This window comes from Arxiozyma heterogenica (assembly GCF_036370985.1).
Source record: "Arxiozyma heterogenica strain weizmannii chromosome Unknown scaffold_5, whole genome shotgun sequence".
Lineage (NCBI taxonomy): Eukaryota > Fungi > Ascomycota > Saccharomycetes > Saccharomycetales > Saccharomycetaceae > Arxiozyma > Arxiozyma heterogenica.
In genome coordinates this window covers 282,389-301,675 of record NW_027042658.1, presented here as the reverse complement: position 1 = coordinate 301,675, position 19,287 = coordinate 282,389, and the positions used below count along the sequence as shown (strand labels likewise).

At 30.1% G+C, this 19,287-nt stretch overlaps 8 protein-coding genes across 8 annotated transcripts, besides 1 other annotated feature; 6 read left to right on the top strand and 2 right to left on the bottom strand.

Annotated features, from left to right (window-relative positions):
• Positions 1–263: 263 nt before the first annotated feature.
• CYC2 (oxidoreductase) lies at positions 264–1,286 on the top strand (the record flags this gene model as incomplete). Its single annotated transcript, XM_064860491.1, has 1 exon — positions 264–1,286. One exon carries the CDS (start codon positions 264–266, stop codon positions 1,284–1,286), a length of 1,023 nt encoding a protein of 340 aa, XP_064717508.1.
• Positions 1,287–1,431: 145 nt separating this feature from the next.
• HIR2 (Hir2p) lies at positions 1,432–4,137 on the bottom strand (the record flags this gene model as incomplete). Its single annotated transcript, XM_064860490.1, has 1 exon — positions 1,432–4,137. One exon carries the CDS (start codon positions 4,135–4,137, stop codon positions 1,432–1,434), a length of 2,706 nt encoding a protein of 901 aa, XP_064717507.1.
• A 689-nt stretch (positions 4,138–4,826) lies between these two features.
• CKB2 (casein kinase 2 regulatory subunit CKB2) lies at positions 4,827–5,597 on the top strand (the record flags this gene model as incomplete). Its single annotated transcript, XM_064860489.1, has 1 exon — positions 4,827–5,597. One exon carries the CDS (start codon positions 4,827–4,829, stop codon positions 5,595–5,597), a length of 771 nt encoding a protein of 256 aa, XP_064717506.1.
• A 273-nt stretch (positions 5,598–5,870) lies between these two features.
• On the top strand, positions 5,871–6,770 carry GLO4 (hydroxyacylglutathione hydrolase GLO4; the record flags this gene model as incomplete). Its single annotated transcript, XM_064860488.1, has 1 exon — positions 5,871–6,770. The coding sequence occupies one exon, from the start codon at positions 5,871–5,873 to the stop codon at positions 6,768–6,770; it is 900 nt and encodes a 299-aa protein (XP_064717505.1).
• A 1,287-nt stretch (positions 6,771–8,057) lies between these two features.
• CUE5 (ubiquitin-binding protein CUE5) lies at positions 8,058–9,578 on the top strand (the record flags this gene model as incomplete). The annotated part of the gene is made up of 1 exon (XM_064860487.1): positions 8,058–9,578. The coding sequence occupies one exon, from the start codon at positions 8,058–8,060 to the stop codon at positions 9,576–9,578; it is 1,521 nt and encodes a 506-aa protein (XP_064717504.1).
• A 2,287-nt stretch (positions 9,579–11,865) lies between these two features.
• On the top strand, positions 11,866–13,617 carry WHI2 (Whi2p; the record flags this gene model as incomplete). The annotated part of the gene is made up of 1 exon (XM_064860486.1): positions 11,866–13,617. The coding sequence occupies one exon, from the start codon at positions 11,866–11,868 to the stop codon at positions 13,615–13,617; it is 1,752 nt and encodes a 583-aa protein (XP_064717503.1).
• A 2,126-nt stretch (positions 13,618–15,743) lies between these two features.
• On the top strand, positions 15,744–15,938 carry TOM6 (Tom6p; the record flags this gene model as incomplete). Its single annotated transcript, XM_064860485.1, has 1 exon — positions 15,744–15,938. One exon carries the CDS (start codon positions 15,744–15,746, stop codon positions 15,936–15,938), a length of 195 nt encoding a protein of 64 aa, XP_064717502.1.
• Positions 15,939–16,510: 572 nt separating this feature from the next.
• Positions 16,511–16,546: a sequence feature (Short protein (PWA37_003978, KAK5963653.1) was converted to a misc_feature.).
• Positions 16,547–17,624: 1,078 nt separating this feature from the next.
• DBP5 (ATP-dependent RNA helicase DBP5) lies at positions 17,625–19,082 on the bottom strand (the record flags this gene model as incomplete). Its single annotated transcript, XM_064860484.1, has 1 exon — positions 17,625–19,082. The coding sequence occupies one exon, from the start codon at positions 19,080–19,082 to the stop codon at positions 17,625–17,627; it is 1,458 nt and encodes a 485-aa protein (XP_064717501.1).
• Positions 19,083–19,287: the final 205 nt, after the last annotated feature.

Here is a 19,287-nt window from a genome sequence, read left to right as displayed (position 1 = left end):
ATGTATATAGATATTCTTAATCTCAAAGATTATTCCAATAAATAAGCAGGAAAAATGGAAAAAAATGGGAAAACATTTAAAATTAAAGTTATTAAAAAAAAAAAAGAAAACAGCACAGAAGCACAAGAGGAAGAAGCCAGCAGAAACATTATATTCATATAATGTCCTTTTCTTTTCCTTTCTTTTCGTTTTTGGTTGTTGTTCCAATACTCGTATTTTTAATTTTTAATTCTTTACAATTAGCTAAATGTTAGAAAAGAATAATGATAAAACCGAAATTTCAATTATTAACTATTCGTGCTTTTACTGCTCCATCTAAATTTAAACAAGGTAGATGGTTTAAGCCATCATTTGTGTTTTTATCAATTGCTGCTACATCTACCATAGTGAGTATCTCATATTTGATCAATTCAAATGTAATAACAAAGAAACCAACTGAATTACAAAACGAATATTTCATACCGTATCTTATTTCACGGCGAGTGGTAAATGATCCTAATCATTTCATATTAGAATTGACTCCACAAACACCGCAAAAGGTTAATATATGGTCTCAGTTGACCAATCGGTCTCTTTGGTCTGTCGAAATTAAACAACCAGAAATTATGGTAGCAAGAAATTATACCCCATTACCTCTAAAATTTGTCAATGATGAAACTGACAAATTAACGGTAATTTCCTCTAAAAATGAAACTGATAATGTAAATGATGGGAAGTTGATTATTTTTGTTAAGAACTATGATACAGGTGAAGTTTCTAAATGGTTGGCACAATTACCTTTAAATCACACTGTTGAAATCAGAGGTCCATTTGTGGAATATCAAATTCAAGACCAAATCGACCACATTAACTTCTTTGTTGCAGGAACAGGAATTGTAAGTCCGTTGCAACTTTTATTGAATCCATATACAAGTGGTATTCAAAGACCACATGTAAATTTATTTTACTCGTCAAATGATTTACAAAATGAATTAGGTCCACTGAAAAATGTTTTATATAATAGATTATATGACCTGGCTGTTAAGAAACACGGACTTTTTCAATTATGGACTTTTGAAGATTCAAAAAAACAAAATATTTCTGATATGAAGAATTTAAAAAATTTTATAAAAGCTGTACCTCCTGCTTCTAAATTATCAGACAATAATACACTCTCTTTAGTGTGTGGTCCAGAAAGATATATTGAGACAATTGCAGGTAAAAAATACGATTTTTCTCAAGGACCCGTGGAGGGGATCTTAGGTCAAAAGGGATGGTCGAATAAAAATGTTTTTAAACTATCATAATAAGCAGTAGAAATAATCCTAATCACACCGTAAATAGTAATTGCATCTATCATACTTGTATAAATGTATTTATCTTCCTATATATATACATATAACATATTTATTTTAATTATTCAATTTTAACTGTTGGTTGAGTTGTTTTTTCTCATATCACATCTTTTATTATTCCTAGGATATTAGCATAGTTTGTTGTCACTCTTTGGACTTGTCTAATATTTGCACATGCCATTAGAATGTCTTTTAAGATAGTCTTCCTTGAAAGCGTGCCTAACAGTGTCGACTCAAGATCTCCATCGTTATATAACCATTGCAATACATCATCTAATCTATCGACATAACCCATTTCAGCAAGACGAACACAATAAACAATCATTAAATTGGAATATTCTCTGGTTTCTTGTAATCTAAAAGAAACTAACAACCTGTTCTCCAAATGAGCCAACGTTACAATTTCTTCCATATTTTCAAAACCCTCTTTCATCAAAAGGGCTCTTGCAAATTGTTGTAAATTCTTTATACAATTCTTTCTGTTTAGTTCATCGTTTGTCTTACGTTCAATATAATTTATGATATTTGATGTATCATCCTTCACACTCTCTACTAATTCTTGCACATTATCTAAATTCCAATAGTGATCCTTTGATTGGTTTCCAACTTCCGATAATTTAATTTTTCCATTAATCCTTGATGTATTATTCATATCCCAATATTGGGAACCATAGGCCCACCAACTATCACTAATTAATAACCATGTTTCCATGTTTTTATCAAACATAAAACCATCTCCATTGCTTAATGTAACCAAAGGAACGCCATTGTTGGACAATGCAAACATGGTAATATTTTCTGCTCTAGTTAAGATATCATCAGAATATCTCAATGATGGATTTAAGATTGGGAACACCGAATTAGTAGGGAAATTCAATTTTTCCTCTCTAACATTCCAACAATACATTTCACCTAAACTTGTCACACATGATAGATAATCGTTTGCAGCTTCTAAAAAACTTATTGATACACCTAAGATTAAAGGTGGTAATAATCGTTTTCCTGAATCATTATACACGTATATCACACCATCTTCTGTACAACACGCCCAAAAGAATGAACCGGCCGTGCACATAGTAACAAATTTGGGAATCAAATCTTGAAACAATTGATTATTATCATCTGATAATCTAGATCTTAATATAATTTTCGTGGGAACTTGTTCATTACCACTGCCATTCTTGATAGATAGTTCAAGTTTATCATTTGCTGGAGGTGAATATGTGAAGGAAAGTCGTATCTTGGGTGTAGCTAATCTTATTCTTGAAAATGATACATTAGGTAATAATAGTCCTGTGTCTAAAAAGTCTATTGGTTCTAATTCTTTTTTCTTCTGTTTCTTATTTGATAATACTGTTTGGTCTAAACCAGTAGTAACTTGAGGTTTAGGTTTGCGTTTTAAATCCTTAGGAACTCCATATGAGGGTGGATTAAATTCCATTGAAGTGCTTTGAATACGCTTGATTGTCGGTGGTAATGGTGGATCCTTTACGGATTGATCATCCAAAACGGAAGCATCATTCAGAGAAATTCCATTTCCTTTAATATTCGATTTAACAGTGACAGTAGTTTCAGAAGGTATCTTTATTTTAGTTTTATTTTTATCCGATGTTATTCCAGAATCGGTCTTTTGTTCAATTGTAACCGAAGATTTCTCATTAACCGACGATGGTTTTTTGGTCGGTAAGGGTGGTAATTGTTTATTCAATTTTTGTAATTCAAGAACTTCATCTGTTGGTAAAACATGGCCTAGATCAGTTGGAAGAAATGCAAATGTAAATAGAATATTATCATTAGAAATAGCAAAGAGTGTTAATCCGTGGTCGGACCATAACATATCATTTATTGGGGATTCTGACACCTGAATAGCATTAAATAATGGCTTCATACGCTTACTATTCCACACAAGAATCGAACCAACAGCGGAACCTGAAGTAGCCAACAAATTATACTTAGTTTTTGTTCCCTTTTTGATATTACTCTTTTCATATAAAACTGGAGAATATTGTAAAACTTTACATGAACTCGATGCTGGGGACACAATAGTAGCGGTCACTTTATAACTATCATTTCTATTTAATAAGACTGTTGTTGTGGTACCTGTGGCAGATATATTTTTCACAGAATTTATAACTGGAATTAAATCAGCTTGTGGTGGCATGGAAATTTTGTAATGTAAAGGTTTCATTTGAACAACTTGTTTCAGTTCGTTCAATAATTTATATTCACCTTGTTCATTGTATTGGTATATTAAAATGGTTCTGTTATAGGCAAAAATTGTCAAAATCTGACTAGAAGGATCTATAATGCACGTGATTGGTTTAACAGTATCATCCAATGAAATCATTGAGATTTTTATTGAAGTACAACTATCGAATAATAATACCCTATTAGGATTACTACATAAAACAAAGATAATAGATTTTCGAGGATCTAATTTAATATCAGTTATTATAGAAGGCCGAGAACAAGAATAAATAGTGGCCTGTTTTTTCGAATTCGGTTGCTCCCAATTTGAAATCTCTATCAATTTTTGTTCTGACCCAACGAAAAGTTTATCGTTTTGGCTTATTATAAAACAAGCTTCATCATTCTGACCGATGTTTGGATTTAAATGAAATGCTGTGTTGATATGTAATTCTTTAATTGACATTTTGTCGAACGTTGCATCTACTAAATGTTGTTGCAACCATACAATTATTCTACCTAGATTGGTTAAAATGATTAATTTATCTTTAATAGAGGTCATGGAAGTTAAACATTCTCCCTCATACAATTCGATTGGGTATTTTAATAACCTCATACTGTCTAATCCTTTGTATATATATGTATATGTATATGTAATACAGATTTTAAAGAAATCTTGATTTTATTGATGCCAAAATATTACAATTGAACGTTTGAATTGAAAGGGAGAGAAATTGATATGATAAGATGGTTATTAATGTTCTGCTTTTGATATTAAATAATGTTTTAAATCAGAAAGGCCTAGAATATCATTTATAATCGAAATAGTTTTATTAATATTGTGTTGCAGAGTTCAAATAGACTCATCCCATACACGTATTGCATTCAATTGACCAACCTAAATAAAATTGTTTTTACTCTGTCTTTTTTTCTTATCTATATTCCTCGAGCAAAAAAAAAAGGAAGATGGCCAAGAAATTTGTACAACCCACACACCACACAGTTTCCCATCAATTTTTTAAACATTCAACCAAAAAAATAAAAAAAAAACTCAGAAGAGAAAATAAAATTAATATTAATTCATGGGTTGAATTTTCAAAAATTGAGGAAACAGAGTAAAATGAAGATCAATAGGTAGATGAAAAAATATTGGAGATCAAACTATTGAATTTATCGAGGAGAGTATTCTTTTCGTAATATCAAGATATTAAAAGAAAACTCAGTTGGAACTAGTAATAATAAGTGTCATTATTATAATAGGAGAAATCAAATATATATATATATATATATATCAATTAAAAGAAAATGGATAGAAAATCTAATGACATTGTTTCTAGTCAATCCCAACCACATGAAATGGTTGTAGACGATGTGGAAATGGATGAAACAGATTCTTCTGAATATGTTGATCTTTGGGTTGATGTGTTTTTGGGTAAGAAAGGTAATGAGTATTTTTGCGAAATTGAACCAGAGTACATTACAGATAGATTCAATCTGATTAATTTACAAAAGACAGTATCAAAATTCACACAGGTAATACAATATATTGTGGATAATTTAGATGACCAAACTTTGGCCAATATGTCCCCAAGTCGCGTTAAACAATTGGAAGCAGATGCAGCAAAATTCTACGGATTGGTTCATGCACGTTATATTATCACGGTTAAAGGTTTGCAAAAAATGTTGGCCAAATATAAAGATGCAGATTTTGGTAGATGTCCAAGAGTGTATTGTAATTTCCAACCTTTATTACCCGTAGGATTACATGATGTGCCCGGTGTTGATTGTGTTAAATTGTATTGTCCCTCCTGTGAAGATTTATATATTCCAAAATCTGCCAGACACAGTTCAATTGATGGAGCATTTTTTGGCACAAGTTTTCCTGGTATGTTTTTACAAACTTTTCCTGAAGTGGTTCCAAGACATCCAACCAAGAGATATGTACCTAAAATATTTGGTTTTGAGTTGCATAAACAAGCACAATTAGCACGTTGGCAACAATTACAAAGACTAAAGTTGGAAAAAAGGTTAAAGGAACTCAATGTAAACTTAACCAAGCAAGGTGGATATAAGTAGTAAGAAACATATATAGGTGTATATATGCATGTGTGTATATGTGTGTAAAAAAAAAAAAAGAAAAGAAAAGAAAAACAAATGAAGGATAAGGATAGAAAAGAGTGATGTGTTACTTAAAAGGGAAATAGTCGAAAAATTTCTTAGACAAAGGGAGTAAGGATTATCTGTACACATTATGTCAAGTATACACGTGTTAACACATAACATATATACAGATAGACACTATTTTATTACAGAATAATAGTAGAAAGAAGGTATCTCTCTTAATTACTTATGAAATTATTCTATTCTTATAGATCATCTTTGTCAAATATCAAAACAATAACAAGAAAAATGCATGTGAAACCAATTAAAATGAGATGGGCCTCTGGCGGGGTAAACTACGCTTATTTATTAAGTAATCAAGAACAAACTAAATCATGGTTAATTGATCCTGCAGAGTCTGATGAGGTAAAAAATGCATTAACATCAGAAGAATTGGAGACTGTAGAGATCATTGCTAATACACATCATCATCATGATCATTCTGATGGGAATTTGAGCATGGTTAAATTATTATCATCAGCTTCTTCAAAAGGAATCAAGAAAATTGATGTGGTAGCAGGGTCGATAGTTAGTCCTGGAGCTACTGTTATTCCAAAACATTTAGAGAAGATTCCATTGGGTTCTGATATCAAGATTCTATGTATTAGAACACCATGCCATACTCAAGACTCTGTGTGTTATTATGTTGTAGATAAACAAAACGGTGATCAAGCGGTTTTCACAGGTGATACACTATTTACTGCAGGATGTGGTAGATTCTTTGAAGGTGATGGTAATGAAATGAATGTCGCTTTAAATCACACTCTATTGAGTAATGCAGGAAGTAAATGTAATTGGGATAGAGTAAAGGTTTATCCGGGTCATGAATATACAAAGGATAATGTCAAGTTTGTACGTAAATATATTTATACCAAGATTGGACAAAATGAAGCTTTAGATAAATTAGAAGATTTCTGTAACCAAAATGAAGTCACTACAGGACATTTTACTTTATCTAATGAGACCGAATTTAATCCATTTATGAGATTGGATGACCCAGCTGTTAGAAAAGCCGTTAATGACCCTTATAAAACCAAAACACATGGAGAGGTGATGTCTATTCTTAGAGAAATGAAGAACAGAGGTTAAGACACTTCACCTTTGTATTGCTTTACGTCTATGTACGTACTTGCTAATCATGCAAGGCAGTAAATAACTCCGTTTTTACTAGAATTAAAAAGGTATACACAGTATTACAATTGAAGATAAAAAGAAAAAAGGGAAAAAGAAACTGTTTGAATAGATTATGTAATAAAAGAATATATTATTGTGTACAAATACATTCCTCTCATCGCATGAACGATGATAAAAAAAGCCATAACCAAAGACAACATCCATAACGAAATGAATTTTACTCTTACTCCGCTGTCCACGCTCCAAATGCTCTATTGACACATATGAAGCTCTAGTTAAAAACAAAGTGTAATAAATAAGATTCCAAGGATCTGAGACAAGCTGGGTAAAAACAGGTAAGTAGAAAAAGAGAAAGATATTAGAGGAAGAGGAGCGCAGCTCGAAGGTCTTCAAACACCTCAAGTTTGTTCCTTCTTTATATATACGATAGAAATAGAAGAAGAATGGTCTTTGTTTATTTTTTTTTATTTTTTTTATAGGGGGGGGATGGAAAAAAGAAAAAATAAATTTCTAATGAAAAGAAATTTTGTTTAGGGTTCAACAATTATCAACAAGAGAAGCTGCGTAATACAGGCAGAGGGTAAAAAGTACCACTGTTATCCTTCTTTGCAATATCTCTACATTAGTTGATATGAAAGCATGGTTGTATGAATATCCATTTAAATAAACAAAAAATAACTCTCTTCTTATATAATATATTCTGGATCAGGCAGCTATCAATATATTAATGAATCAATTATTACAGATTTCAATTAAAATCCTAATTCAATCTAATTATACACATTTATGGAATATTCTGTCTTCAGCATATCTTGTATGACAAACACTTTTCAAGTGGCATACAATTATTTGCTCGATTTTATTTTATTTTGTTTTTTTTTTTCTTTTATTTTTTCAAACTTCTACATTTGATATGTCACTGTTACCTCTTGATGTAGACATTTTGGAATTTAGATGATAGAACCCATACACCCACTGCCTTTTCCATTTTTGAAAATAAAAAATTCAAATAAGATACTTGAGTTATTTGATTGACGAGGCAAAGCAAAAGGGGGGGCGGAGGGACCTAAAGAAGGACATATAATAGAACGTGCAGCAAATGCAAAGTGGATTATACACCAATACTGTGGGATTTTGTTAGTAAGTTTATCAAGTTGCTTGCATATGTACATGTATATAGTGACTTAGAATCAACTATAGAGTTGTTGTAGCACAAAGAAAGACCCAAAACAAGAAGCTATAATGAGCGCACTTGAGAAAAAGGAGGAATCATCATCAATTGCATCTAATACAGTTGATAAGAATAATACCGATGATATGGATTCAAAGGAGGTTCTTGATGATGTCAACTTTAATGAAGAGTCTCCGATAGAAACTATTAAAATAGTTGAACCAAAGCCAGCTACAATTACTGCCGAAGATATGCAAATGAAGTCGATCAAAATCGACGACGATGATGATGGCGAAATTGAAGAAAAGAATGCTAACGGTAAAAAACCTTTGTTAGATGAAAAACGTCCATCATTACCAAAGAGAACTTCTATTACAAATTCTTTAAAGAAAAAGACAAATATCACTGTCGCTTCTTCCGATGTAGATAATATTAGTCATAATCCTATATTAATTCAGTTAAAGGAAGCATTCCCAAATATTGAGGAAAAATATATTATTTCTGTAATTATTGCTTCTCAAGGTGTGGTTGATTCTGCATTCCATGCTCTATTATATCTATCTGATCCAGACTCGAATAAAGACATTGAATTACCAAAAGTTAATAGTTTGAATAGTAGAGTAAAGAATACATCTCAACTGAAACAAGATGAAATGTTAGCTCGTCAACTAGATCAACAATTTAATTCTCGTCGTCAACATTATTCTAACAGAAGTAAATCTAGAAATGGGGTGAGCAGCAGTAGTAGTAGCAATAATATTAATAATACTGGCTTTGGTAGGACTCCAGAAGAAGATATCAGATTAGCCGAAGCAAGACGTCAAGATCGCGAAAGAAGACGTCGCAGTCCGATGACACCTGAAGAGAGAAGAGAGATTTATGGCGATGAAGATGAGGATAGTTGGTCTCATTTTGTAGAAAAGGATATCCCTGAAGTGGCCAATGCTGTCAGTAACACATTCCAAGAGACTGCAACTAAGGTAAGTAATTGGTTTAGTGGTGTTAAGAATAGTTGGAATAACCCACAACAGGACCAGTACCAAACTCAAAGAGTTCGTGGTCCAAATAGAAATGTGGGATTTGAGTATGATCAAGAGCAGATTAGACAACAAGAAGAGGCTTTTAGATTTTATGAAAGACAAAAGAGAAACCAAGAACAACAGCAGCAACAGGAAGAAGAAAAAGATTTACCAAAACTACCAGAAAGACGCAGATTTAATTCATTTGGGGAACGCGTTGGTGAAGACGATGTTTTACAAACACATGGTATAATGTTAAAAAATGATGAATTTTCTGATAACGAAGACGTTCCTCCACAGCTACCAAAGAGAGAAAGAAAACAAGGTTCCGAAGACATTGATAGTAAAAAACATACTGTTACCGATGATCTATATAATGAAGAGGCTGACTTATCCATCATTACAAATGAAAATAAAGTCATTCCACAAACTACTTTTATTGATACACCAAAGGATAAGGCTACTACAAAGCCTTGGAAACTCGACGAACTAGACTCTACACCGACAAAGGGAGACAAAACAATTGAATTAAATGAGAATATTGTAATTAACTCTGATGATGAAGAATTATAATAGAATTATATTATAAACTTCAAGAAGTAATACAAGAAAGTAAAAAAAGATCTTTTTTTATTTTGTTTTATTTTCCCAAAAATAATACTGCTATATATATATATATATATATTCAGAATATAAACATTGCGTCTTCAGAAAATGACAAACTGAATCCCAAATAAAATAGCTATTGTTAGCTATGTTATTGTGAGACCAATTTATACATTTTATATGCAGATAATGTAGATAAGTAAAGTTTTGAAGAAAATCATCATTTAGTATCATTTTTTAGGAAATAGTTTTTGGTTATAGACTCTATAGTTGTTGTTATTGCTTCTTGTAGCATAACGCAGAAGAGGTTAGAAACCCACTTCTTATGGGTTTAGGAGACGGTACATTCCATTTTTTATACACGATTTTGATTAGTTGAAAAGAAAGGAAGTTTTTGTTTTTTTTTTTCTCTCTTTTATTTTCTTTATATTATGTTGTTGTTATATTGAAATTCTAGCTAGAGAGAAAAAAGTAAAAAAAAAAAAGGAAAATTAAAAAAAAAATTGTTAGGGTTTTTAATAAAACAAGAAAAAACAAGTATGGGTGAAATATGAGGTGTAATGGAATAGGACAAGATGATAGAAATAGACAAACTGCAACAGAGTGAGTACATCGCAAAGTTGAAAAGAACTATTTTGTTTGTAATTTTACTTATCAGAATGAAAATCACAAAGCATTGATTTCTTTTTGCTAATTTATTATGCTAATAAACATTCTTTAGTAACAGGGAAATTATGGAACTTTTGTGTACAGTCTAAGTGTTAGGTATGAGAAATATTCTATTAAATGGTATCTACTTCTTCTAACATTCATTTGGTTAGGTCTGCCGATGTGACCTGAGAATGAAATTCAGGTATTACATATAAATAATAACCTAGGGTTGGGTAAATAAAAAAAAAAAAGCATGATTCATGAAACTCTTTTCCTTTTTTCTTTTTCCTTTTTAAAGAACTGTCGTCTCGTTTAACAGCCTCAAAAAATAAATTCAGAAACAGTTTTCCTGGTCTCTCTTTCTCTCTCTCTCTTTTTCCTGCACATTCACTCTCAAGCTGTAATATAAAGCGGATTTGTGATCGTTCTGAAGTGACAAATTGCGGATTTTTTTCTCTAGAAAAGAGGGTTTTACATAAACTGAAAATCCCGAAACTTCTATCAAAAGAAAAAAGAACAGAAAACAATAAGAATGCAAAGTAATTTTTTCTCTTTATTTTTTCTTTTTATAGAAATTTTCCTTAAAAACCTATTACAATTACTGAATTGAGAAATTTATTTGTATTTGGGTAGAGCAAAAAAAAAAAAAAGAAAAATACAAATCACAAAATTTTCCTTTTTTCCTTCCTGCTTTTTACTCTTTTTTTTTTTCCTTTTCCCCTCCCTCCCCCCACGACAAAGTCAATTTTTGTTTGTTTGTTGATCAGCATTGTCAGAAAGACAAAGAGTTCAAATGAAAGAAATGAAGGATTTTGCAACTTTTTCTTATTTGTATTAAAATAACTAAAATAAAATAAAACAATAGATTCAGGATAAACATTTAAAAATTTTGCGTTCGGCTGGTAAACTTTTTTGCTCCAATATTTGCTATAAACTGGTTCGTTTGCAGTAGATTCTAACTTTTTTCTTGTCCTATTTTCTTCCTACATTTTCTTCTTGTTCATTTAGTCAGAAGGATTAAATTGGCATAGAGAACAAATTGTAATTAATATAAAGTTTACGCATAAGGAATATAAAGATATTTTATTAAGAGCTAACCTAATAATACCAAGCAATAGTTTATTTTTTTTTTTTGAATACACTTTTTTTTTACTTAATTGTTCGAGGTTGCTTAGAAGAGGGACATAAATTATATACATAGAAAAAAATATAGATAAAGATAAAAAGGCAACGGGATAGGTAAAAGGAAAGATTGAAATAAACAATATTGCCTGCCCATAAATAATATAGACCCCACTAAGATATAATAGTATATTTGCTTTACTACATAAAAAGGGGATACAATAATTACAAAAAGCACAGGAAGGGGAAGAAAGAAAAAATAAAAAATAAAAAATAAAAATAGTTGAGTTTTCTGTAACTCTTTACTGTAACATTATATTACACTAATATTAATTATTAATACACATACTATAGACATCTAAATAAACAACACATTTCTTTGCATTTTTTTTATTTTAGTATCTTCCTATTGTATTAATATAAACTGAATTTTTCTCATAGTTTTCCATTCAACATTTGTTAAAAAAAAATTAAAAGAAAAATGCAGAACATAATAACACAAGTATCCCAAACTAATGAATCATTTTATAACCCATTATTACAACACCAACAACATAATTATAACCAAGATTATTATAGCAATGAAGATAATATCCAGGATGAAATATATGGCAATTCTTTAATACATTTAAATATCCAAGAACATCACTATTATATAACTAGAGATCAGTTAATGTCCCTGCCTGAATCTTTACTTCTTTGTTTGTTTCCATCTGGGGTTTTCCTGGATAGAGATGGTCAAGTCATAACCAATTTAACCTCTGAGGATGAAGTCTATATAATTAATTTTGATCCTAAGTGCTTTGAGTATATTATGGAAGTTTTCATTAAAGCTCATGAAGATTTGGTCAATTATCCAGTTGAAACATTGTTTGAAAGACCTGCAAACAATAGTTTTGTCAATACTGCAAAGGAGTTCTTTAGATTTAATAACAATAGTAATAGTTCAAACTTGACTTCAACTACAAGCAATAATAACAGCACAGCATCACAAAGCAAAACAAATGGTTCTGATGCACAAGATTTATTGCATCAAAAACCTGTCATAATCGTATTGAGAGAAGATTTAGACTATTATTGCGTTCCATTGGTAGAGTATATATTTGAACAGATACCGGACTTATATCTAACGAAAGCACAACAAGATGATAATAATGATGACCTATTACAACATTTTATGGCACAGATTAAAATAGCTGCAGGCAGTTATTTAAGCGGTGAAAAATCAATATTTCAAGGTTTATTTTCTTCTAATAGGTTAAAATATCAAAATAATAATAGAAGTAAAAAATCATCAACAAACAATATCCAAGATGATAGTAATACTAGTAATACTAGTAGTAATAATAATAAAATTAGTAATGAACCGAAATTAGGACCTGCAGAACAACATCTAATGGATATGCTCTGCTCGTCTGGGTTTAGTAGAGAATCACAATGGGGCAATAGAACACAAGAACCTGGGAAAACAGTAATAAGTTCATTATCTTTATGTAGATTGGAAAATGAAACAACAGAAGGATTTCGAAGCAGATTAAATGATGCTATATGTGAATGGGAAAACCAGCAAAGAATTAAAATGAAACATAAGAATGGAAATAATAAAGATTATGATACAACATTGACACCTACTAGATCTTTAATGAGTATGAAATCAATTACTAGTAATAATAATAATAATAATAATAATAATAATTTGAAGACATCACTAACTACTACAGGGGCTACAAATAACCCAAATAAAGTGGTTTTAAATGAACAATACGGTAAAAATAACAATAATAATGATAATAATGATAATGATAATAGTAATAGTAATAATAAGGAAAAACGTAAGTCTTCAAAGTTTTTTATGTTGACAGGATCTGTACTTTCGTCAAATTCAAAAAGTAGTTATCAAGCAAGAGCTGGAAATGATAATGACTCGATATCAAAATCTTTGGGTCCATTACCACAAGTCTATGATTTAATAGACAAACCGGATATTAATGCCAAGTTATTATTATTTTGGAGAAAACCAGCAAGAAAATGTTGGTGGGGTGATGAAGAGATCGAATTGGAAGTTGAAGTTTATGGACATTGGGTAACAGATCCTAAGAAGGGTAAAGTAATAAGTTTGAAACTCCCTACAAGTGTTAACATCGAAGATGAATTGAATAAAATTAAGATACCTATAAGATTGCATATACGTAGAGTTTGGACACTAGAATTAAGTGTAATCGGGGTACAATGAAAAATAATCATTATTACGGCATGAGAAGTAACAAAAGAGAAGTTATAAGTTTTTACGCTCTTATTATAGTATCTAATGTTGGACTCTTTTTTTTTAAGAAAGAAGAGATTAAATGAAGGGGATATGATATAGTTTTTTTTCCTTTTTTGGATTAATATATATAAAGGACATGGAGAGCTTATATATTAAAATGTCCAATCTAGAATAGTATCAATAGAAGTATGACTTAAATGTGTGTTTATCGAGTCATACTGCTACTAACATTTTGTAGTGTTATATATATTTAGATACGTCCTTTCTCTCAAAATTTATTACTTATAGACTGAGTGCGTCTTAAGTTTGTTTTTTTCTTCTTTTGTATATCTTTTATGATCCGGAGGGAAGGTAATTAAACCCGAATAGGAAAAAAATAGTTGTATCATACTTTTTGCTTTTTGCTTTTTGCTTTTTGCTTTTTGTTTTTTTTTTTTTGGACTGAGCACGGAGAAGCAAAAAAAAAGAGAGAAATAAAGGCTTACAGGCAATTTTGCTGATCAAAGAATAAAGAAAATTACTGTGAAGAGGTCAATTGGGAAATGATGAAGTTACAACAAATGACGTGACATCTTTTTTATTTGCATTCCATTTTCAAAATTATTCTTTCTGTTAGTATTTTTAGTCAATTCGGACTTTTGTTCTAAGTAAACGTGTTCATTTTGAATCTCATTTTTACGACTTTTGCATTGTTATGTATATATATATGGGTATTATTAAGTAATTATATTTATTTAAATAAAAAAACATCAATATTCAAACACATCGATAATAAGATTTAATAACAAGACGAATAATAATAGTAATAGTAATAATAGAAGAAGAAAAAATACAACAGGAAAAATACGTATAAAAAAAAAGATAATTATTAATGATGACTTTAATACTCTGGGATATATTATATTTTTTAAGCAGGTTTGTTAGATTATCTAGTTTATGTGGATTTATAATATTGGGATCACTAGTTGCAATGTTCTATATTATTGATTTAGTATTATATATATTTAGATTAGGTCGATATTATTATGAATATCTATTATATTATTACTCATCAAGAAATAAAACAACAATATGTATAGATCGCCGGAGGGAAAGAAAAGTAATCACACGTAAACATCAATATTATGTACAAAACAACAATAGTCAAAACCAAGTACTTTTAACAAGAAGTATGGATATGGCTACAAACGTTACAGGTGCAGACCAAAATGATAATATGAATCCAAATTTGAAGTTACTTAGATACAGATTTAAAAAATATTATACTAAATTCTTCAATCATTAACAAGAGAAAGAAAGAAGGAAAAAATTGTTTTGTAATATAATTAGATTAAACCTCACTAGCTAACTAATTAATCTTCTGATTCATTATCAACGTTTTTGTAATATTTGACACATCAATAATATACCATTGTTTATTTGGAATTATTAACAACAATGAAGAGATAAAATAACTATGGGAATGACTAGAAAACCTTGATTTGTTCTGTATATTTATAATAGTTATATCAAAACTACTTACTATTATTTTCTTCCTCATATAAATTTTCAAGAACGATTTCGATTATAGATCTTTGTTGTTTATGTTATTTGATTTGACTTTTTCTTTTTTTTTTCATTGCCACTCTTAAATAAATAGATATATATATCTACTATAATACAAATATATAAGCTATTCAACAAAAACAACTATAATATACTCTACTGTTCATATTCAACAATATTTGACTATATATTGCTGTCTTTTAAGGATTGTTGTTTTCATTAATATAGCTCCCATGATTAGTTGATTAGTGGTATAGTTGATTTACTATTAATTGCACTAGCTTTCTTTTTCTGATTATCATTTATTACGAGAGAAGACTAAAAAAAATGAAGAAAAAAAAAATCATATTCAAATGTTTGCGTTGTATTGAAATCGTAAAAGGAAAAAAGGATAGAAATGAGGTTGTTGTTATATAAACGTTACAAGTCAATGGTAACAGGTTCATAACGCCTATAAAGTCACTTACACTGATGGTTAAACGGAAGTTATAGAACAATAATAGACAGATATAAGTGTAAATATAATAAAAAAAAAAAATAGTTAAATAATGTCAGCTCCATTGTTTGGTATGCCAGGTATGGGTTTAGAAGGTGCTGCTCCTTCATCTAATAAACCAAAATCGAGATTTCAATTATTCAAAGAATCTCCAGCTTATACAATTTTACTTAATGGTGGTTTGTTTGTTGCTGGTGTAGCATTTATCCAATCTCCATTAATGGAAATGTTGGCTCCACAATTATAATGATTAGTTTGTACTGTATTGTATTGTACTGTATTGATTTGGTTTATTTATTATTACTTCTTCGTTTTTTAGTTGACTAATGACTTTTCTTATTATATTAAACCCTCTCCCTTGTATATAGTATTACATATGAAGAGTATACTATGCTTTACATACTATAAATATATATAAATTAGAAAATACAATTGTTGCGGTAAAAAGATTGACTGTTGTTGTTATTTTTGACCTATTTATTATTTTATATATAGGAAATATCTATAGCTTCAGTAATATTGATTAGTACATACATACTCTATGCAAGACAACACGTTAAGATAAAGATAACAAGAGAATACAATGGCTATATAAAAACCCTTGAAATATTTTGCATATTAATTATATATTTTTTTTTATATTATTAAATCTAATAAAGGTATAATATGTAGATATACAGAAGTAAATGTGAAAAAGTTATTAAGAATGAAAATTAGTAAAATAAATTAGAATTGGCTATTAGATGATTAGAATAAAAATATTGTATTAAAGGGGAAAAAAAAGATATTGTGTCTTATGATTAATATTATTAACTAAGTTTAGTCTTTTAAAACAATGTATAGGGCATATAACATACCTGGGAACCAAACACAAATAGTTAAGATAATGTCCACGATACATTCAGTACCCCAACCACGGGAAGAAAAGACAGCAACAGGTGGTAAAAATAAAGCTATTTTAAAATTTTAATATCTCAGTTTTAATATCAGAATATTGATAAATATAGAAATGAGTAGACATTGTTAGTAAAAATTTTCAATTAAGTATATGTGTTAAAAATAAGATAGAGAGATAGAAAGGAAAAAAACAATTTTTTTTTTCTTCCAATAAAGACCAGGTTAATTGTATCTTTCTCTATTTGTTTTGGAAAGTAGGAAGAAAAAGAAGTACATACCTAGTACAATGTTAACAATCTTAGCAGAATCCATTTTTATGATATTATTATTTTCTTAATAGTATAATTTATATGTATTAGTTGTTTATGGTTTTATCTTATTTTGAAGTTGCCAAAAATTAAAGCAAATTAGATATAACTTGTGTTTATTTTCTTATTGACAGTGTGTCTACTGAATCGAAAACTGCCTTACTGAAACAAGGTTTATAAATAATACTAAGGTTACAGTGGTGACACTAAAGGGTATAAGAGTGCTAATCTAGGAGGCGGTCTAGTTGAGGTAAAAACGAACTAAACGGGAAAAGAAAAAGGCACATCTCAGAGGAATTCAAATTTACACCCGGCGGATTCATTCTTTGCGTTTGAATTTATGACTTTATGCAAGGTTTTTATTTTCTCACACTAACAAAAAAAAAAATAAACAAACAAAAAAAATATTCGTTGGCAATGGAAATCGCCCCCTGGAATAGCAGAGGAAAATAAAAAATAGTAAGAGAAAAAAAAATTGTATAACGGAAGAGAAAACGGCACGGCGAGGGAGGGGGAAGAGAAAAGGGATAAGCACGAGGGAAAGGGCGATGACTATCAAAGGTCCATTACTCAGCAAAATTGGTCATATAGAAAATATGTGATTCTAAGAAGTAAATATTAAAGTACATATATACATAAAATTTATTTAATATTTGATAAATAAACATAGATATATATGCATACGTATGTATGTGTGTATGTATGTATGTGTGTGTATGTATATCTTTTCAGTCTTTTAGCACTTTTTTAACAATTTCTTCGACTTCATCCCAGTCATCTGTTGGAACACGAGTCATTTCAAGATCACCAAAATATTTCTGAATGCTTGATAAAATGTTGAAAGACTTTTTATCGGAGATAAATGAGATGGCAACACCTTTTCTACCAAACCTACCAGTTCTACCAATTCTATGCACATAAGTTGCAGGATCTGCCTGACCATTAGCAGTGACAGGTAAATCATAATTAACCACCATAGAGACAGTTGGAATATCAATACCACGAGCTAATACGTTTGTAGTAATAAGGACTTTGGATCTGCCTTCTCTGAAATCATCAATCAATTTGTCTCTGTCAGAGCTTTGTAGATCACCATGTAGGATAGATACTTGATGGCCTTCTTCTTTTAATCTACCGTACAATCTATTAGCAGTATTCTTTGTTTGGACAAAAATAATCGAAGAACCAATTGTTAACAGCCCATATAATTGACAAAGAACTTCGTATTTGTGTTCTTCATTGTTACAATCCATATATAACTGCTTAATAGCTTTGACATTGACTTCATTCCTTTGTAATTCTAATGTGTTGGCATTTGGAACAATCTTCTTTGCATATTCACGAACTTTATCAGCAAAAGTGGCACTGAAAAGTACCAACTGTGTGTTTTTGGGTAAAAATCTCTTAACACGAATACATTGGTCACCTAACCCTTGTTTATCTAACATGTTATCGGCTTCGTCAAGCACAAATATTTTGATTCTATCCATTTTCAATAATTTTCGTCTAATTAAATCAGTTACAGTCCCAGGTGTACCAACTACAATATGTGCACTAATATTCTGGTTCTTTTCAAAGGAATCTGGGACAATTAATTGAGTTTTAATATCTGTAAATTTGCCCATCTCTTGGATTACTTCTACTGTTTGTCTAGCCAGTTCTCTAGATGGTGCTAAACAAATGGCTTGACAGCAATTACCCAATGATGTGTCAACACGAGAAAGCATAGTTAAAGAAAATGCAGCAGTCTTACCTGTACCAGATTGAGATTGTGCAATCATATTCTTAGGTGGGTTGGCTAATAGTAATGGTAAAGCCCTCTCTTGAATCTTTGACGGTTTCTGAAACTTCATAGCGTATACACCTTTTAATAATTCTGGAGATAAACCCAGCTCATCAAATGACTTAATACTGTACAATGGTGAATTTGGATCCGCTTGTATATCCGCTAGTTTCACTTTAACTTCATATTCAGAATTAATTAAATTGGTGTTTTCATTTGGTTTGTTCACATTATCTAAATCTTTTTTCTCATCAGAAGTAGTAGATGTTTTCTTGCTTTCTTCTAATGCTTTTTTAGCAGCATCAAGTTTTTCTTGTAAAGGATTTGGTTTCTTTTCTGATTTTTCTTCAATCTTTAATTTGGCCAATAAATCGGCAGCATCTTTCTTGTCTGGTTCAGCCATTTATACTAGTCTACCTATGATACTTATACACTTTGCTAAATTGAGGTTGCAGATTCATGATGGAGAATACAGAAATGAAAATATTTTTTTCGATGCCTAACAGTGTAAAGATCCTAAAAATAACATTTAATCCTTCCTTTTTTTTTGTTAGTGTAAGATTTGTAAATTTTTCTTTTGCTTTTTTTCTTTTTGATTATTTTTCTAG